Here is a 5,086-nt window from a genome sequence, read left to right on the forward strand (position 1 = left end):
TTATATACTCAGTGTATTATCACGTGTTATCACTACAGTTTTGGCAAATACATTTTTACTGTGCAGATAGATCGCAATATATTTTCAAAATAAAAACACGTGAGCGAAAGGAGGCCATCCCTGAAGTTTCTTTCAATGAAGACGATAACGCGGTTCAAAACGAAAAAGTGCGCGCGAAAAAAAGAGTAGCTACAAAGGTGGACACGCGTCTACGCGCTAAAAGACAAAAATTGCGTAGCAGTCAAAAGATACATGCGCGAAGACTTCTGAGTGCGTACCTCTTTGTGTTATTTTTGGGCAGCGAGTCGCGCCGCTTCGCGAAGCTTTAAATAGGACCGGGTCGTCCGATGAAGAAGGCAGTTCTTGTGACACCGTTTCTACATGCTGGAGCATCGCACCGTCTTTGACGTGAGTAAACAATAAACGCAGTAACGTCAAGTGCACAACGTGAATGGGGCGGACGAGAGATCGTTATCATCGATTCGATCGCCGATATCGGATGTTGCGAATGTCGCGATCAGCACCGACCATCTGAGACCCAAGGAACACGTCAAATCAAGAGAAAGTCAAATGACTTTATTTTGACGTTATGAAAATCGAAATGATGATTTTTTTTTACAAAATTTTATTGATGTTAAAATAAGAGTCATTATGATTTTTTCTTGATATTTTTTGGGGACGTCAAAATGACAAATCGAATAGGATTTTTCCTTGGTACAATAAAAGTTTCGATTGATGCAAGATCAAAAAATAAATTGCTAAGAAATTTCAATGTAAGCTGGATATTATGACTAATTTTCGAACAGTTGTCTCTTCTCGGAAACTGTATCTATTCTAAAAAAAATTTTAAGTATAAGCTTGACAATTAGTCCTTTTTGTCTTTTTATTGTTTAAATTTCTTTTCTTTGAAAGTCAATCTATGGATAAAAAAATATAATTGAGATAGCGATTAAAATTTTTTAATTAATCTACTAACAAGTTTATTTACTAACAAGTTTTATCATAATGTAATATTTAACATTTTAAAGAGCACTATATAGAATTATTAAAATGATTGCACTAATAACTTGATAAGATTATTCTAATCGAGCAAACAATTATTTTATAATATATTGCTATTAGGAATTGATATATTTAATACTTTATATTTTTCCTGCTCGACAATTTGTGATTTTACAACGAAAGTCTCAATTGGATTCGACAGATATCAAGCCGTAATATATGGAGCATATTACTTCTATTTGAAGTATAACATCTAATTGCGCGGTACTGTCAAGATCTTGCATCAATTCGGACTAAATGTTTACGATAGTCGGATGTACGCGGCGAAAATTGGCAGTGAATATCGACTCTTTTGCGTCGTTACCGCATTCGTCGGATCAATCTTGATCTTACGAGAAAACTAAGAATACGTCGTACGATACATGATTATTACTTTTGCCAATTTTAATGATCCAAGAGTTAAGAATCATGCCTTACATGAATTTATAGATTTTGTGATCATAATAATCATCAGTTTTTTTGTGTTATTTTTTTAGAATTAATTTGTTCAAATTAATAATTAGAATGTTAATTTTAAATATAATGTTATGATTGGATTTAATGATCAGAAATTGAAGGGTTTAATGTAATAGTGATCTAAAGGTCGGTTGCGCGCAAACGATCTTAATTAAGATCTAGCCTGATGACATCCTTCTTGATGTTAGAATCCGTCATGTCTTGCGTGAATTTACAGGAGATTTCGTTATCATAATAATTTCGATTTGTACATTATTTTTTCAGATTTAACTTGTTTGAATTAATAATTAGAACTATAATTTTTTACATGAAATTTTTAATTAGTTATCAAAGATGTAATTAGATATCAAAGATATCCTTTTTGTTATTAGAATCTAATTAAAATACGGACTCAGAAAAAGAAAAATTTCCAACTCTAAATTTAAGCTACTTCATTGAGAGGAATCAACTTCAAAGTTGTCGAAAGTGAGTTTGCGCTTTTCTGAAAACTTGACAGAGTAAACTCTGAAATTGCACATTTCTCTTCTCGAGTTCGAAAAAAATCATTCAGGCCCTGAAAATCGCGATTGTTCGCATAACAAAGGGACAACTGGCTGAAGTGAAGTGCAGCGCGTAGCACGCCAGATGTTCGCGGAGGCGCAGACTGCGTGATTTTCAATTGACGACGCCACGGGACTTCCGGCATCATCGCCAAAATTGCGCCGTCCTCTTGGCAGAGTTTCTAGTGCTCGTGACGTGCGTCAGCGAAGTTCCCCGCAGCGAGAACAGCGATTGCATTACTCACCTATCGTTAGCCAAATCGTGTCTCGCGAACATCGTTGCGGGTTCGACTGTCGGAGAAAAATCTTCGCGCGGCTGCGTTTCACGGTGATATTGCATTGTCAGCGATGTCCGGAACCTGGAATCGAGGTCTTTTCTGTACTGTATCCTCGAAGATACTTTTCTGTCGTAATATAGAATTTATATAATATATATTTTGTAGTACGATTTATTCTGTAAAATTTATTATAATTTATATTTACCAACACTTTTATTTCTTTTCAATTTAATACTTGCGATTTTATATTTTTGTTATATAAGTTCTATGATTTGCGATAGAAAAGATTGTAAAATTAGGAATACGATAGAAAAGGAATATATTTTTTATACGTGGAATCTCGTTTAAAAAATTAATTCCGTCCACTGTTATTAATTAATAATTGACACGGTTCATTATTTTTTCTCGTTAATTAATTATTAAAACAAAACATTCAAATATTTTTCTAACATTGTAATATTGTGGATTACAATGAGTCGACTTTTATTAATCTCTCTATCTTCTTATATTGCAGATTTGTCGGATTTTCGTGCTCGTCGTGTAAGGCAAATCAGACTCGATAATAAAGTGCGTATTAAAGTGCGTTAAATACATGTTACTATATATAGTGCATGTCGTGCACGTGTATTGTCATTTGTTCTCATTGTCTTCAAGCATCCAAAGAACACAACAAGAAATCAACAAAAATTCAAGATGATTTTATTTTGATTTCTAACATTAATAAACAGACAAATTTTGTAAAAAAAAAATTATCACTTTCATGACGTCAAAATAAAGTCGTTTTGACTTTTTCTTAGTGTGTTCCTTGGACAGAATAAGTTACGATAATGCAGTCAAAATGATATTAAAAAAGATTAATGATTCATATTCAACTTGAGTCCCTATTTTTGCAGCCTCGCGAAAGATTTTTTAAATTTTTTTCCACGAGGAACTCAATTTTAGATTAGAAATAACAAATTCGACGATCAAATTTCTTCAACATTAACAATGTTATATATGTCGATAGACTATCTCGATAAACTGTCTTGCTATAAATCCTCGGTGATTTCTGCCAATGTGCGATATGATGCATGCGTTACGCAATCGTTCTATCACCCTGTCTTTCTTTCTCTCAGCACGCTTTTCTATCTCTGTATCTTTTCGTGTTACGCCATGTAGATGCCGACCGAGTGCATCGCCAATCCCTTGCAACGGGAGCTGGCCGATTCGATAATACGGCTACAGCCGCTCGATGAGATCCGCATCCTCCTCGCATGCGGTGCTAAACCGAATGAGCCGGTAACCCAGGGCCTCAGGCCCCTGCACTATGCCGTATGGCAGCGGTACACCGAGGCCGCTCAACTGTTGCTGGTACGTGGTGCCGACATCAACGCAACTGACGAGTGTGGCTACTCGGCTTTGCATCTCGCCGCCGAGCACGGCTACCTCGATCTGGTGAAGTTGCTGCTTAAGTATGGCGCCAAGGTGGATCACCGACAGGATACAGGGGAACTTTTTCCCAGGTGCGACTTTTATGTTGACTGCCATTTCGATCACTGGTGATCGTCGAAATCTTTTAAAATATTTGTAAAAGATAAATATTAGCGTAATCTACAATTTTAATTTTATTTAAATATCATACGATTTACATGTGATTTTATATAATTTTATATTATACAAGATTTTAAATGACATAAATAGTTGGAGAATAGTGTAAAATAAATAAGTACGCCATTTAACAATTAATAATTTTTACTTTTAATCATATTATATTAGGTGTGGGAAAAAGTTCGTGGCGTTTTTCCCGTTAGCTGGCATTAAAAATTTATTTAAAAATTATTTTGTATAATATATTTACGAAAATTTTACTGTGATGAAACTCTGCAAGGAACACATAAAGTCTATAAAAAATCAAAATATCTTTATTTTTATTTCTAATGTCAATAAACAGTTAAATTTTGTAACAAAAAAATCATCGTTTTAATTTTCATGACATTAAAATAAAATTATTTTGATTTTCTCTTAACTATGTTCCTTAAGTCGCCGAACGATATGTTGAGCTTTATTAGCTATGCATTACTTTGTCAATATATGTATTTTCGCGATTATGCATTTAGGACCATGTTGTGCGACGAGCCATTGCGTCTGGCTCTGCGAAATCGCCACGTTGAAGTTGCGAGGATCCTGCTTGAAGCCGGCGCTAATCCAAACAAGAGATATTTTTTCGGCTCCGAGATCAATCTGGTGTCGCCCTTGGATCTGGAGTGTATGGAACTGCTGTTAGCTTTCGGTGCTCATCCGAACACGCGGGATCGTGCCGGGCTGACGCCTCTCATGAAGGCTGCCAGACTACCGCAGGTAAACAGTCGGCGAGATACGAGAAGACTAACTCGAGATCGTGTTTCTCACGAAATCAGTTCAAAGTTATTTAAAAATCATTTTAAAGAGAAAGGAAAAGATGACTATCTAAGACGTTTCATTTTTTTTTTCTCAAACCTTCTCTAAAGATGCTTTTTAACAAGATAACTGTCCTAGTTGAGAATTGATTGAAAAGGATTCAAATTTTCAGAAATATGCATTCGCAAATGTTAAAATGAATCTCGTTTAATCTGGAACATTTTTATTCATTTAGAAATTGCATGAAACACATTTCTATGTCTTTTAACGTAAAAATAATATCAGTTTTTTTCTGTGCAACACAACATAACACACACACACACACACACACACACACACACACACACACACACACACACACACACATAGAATACT

The 5,086-nt window shown here is 35.0% G+C and overlaps 1 protein-coding gene across 1 annotated transcript in view; it reads left to right on the forward strand.

Annotated features, from left to right (window-relative positions):
• Positions 1–2,405: 2,405 nt before the first annotated feature.
• Positions 2,406–5,086, forward strand: part of LOC105623580 (ankyrin repeat and protein kinase domain-containing protein 1-like) — a 6,823-nt gene continuing 4,142 nt past the window's right edge. The window contains exons 1-4 of the mRNA XM_012204968.1: positions 2,406–2,427; positions 2,850–2,902; positions 3,494–3,837; positions 4,432–4,672. Of these exons, the coding sequence (XP_012060358.1) occupies positions 2,406–2,427; positions 2,850–2,902; positions 3,494–3,837; positions 4,432–4,672 (660 nt within the window). The remainder of the gene's footprint in view (positions 2,428–2,849; positions 2,903–3,493; positions 3,838–4,431; positions 4,673–5,086) is intronic.

Source organism: Atta cephalotes (assembly GCF_000143395.1).
Source record: "Atta cephalotes unplaced genomic scaffold scaffold00059, whole genome shotgun sequence".
In the NCBI taxonomy this organism is placed as follows: Eukaryota; Metazoa; Arthropoda; class Insecta; order Hymenoptera; family Formicidae; genus Atta; species Atta cephalotes.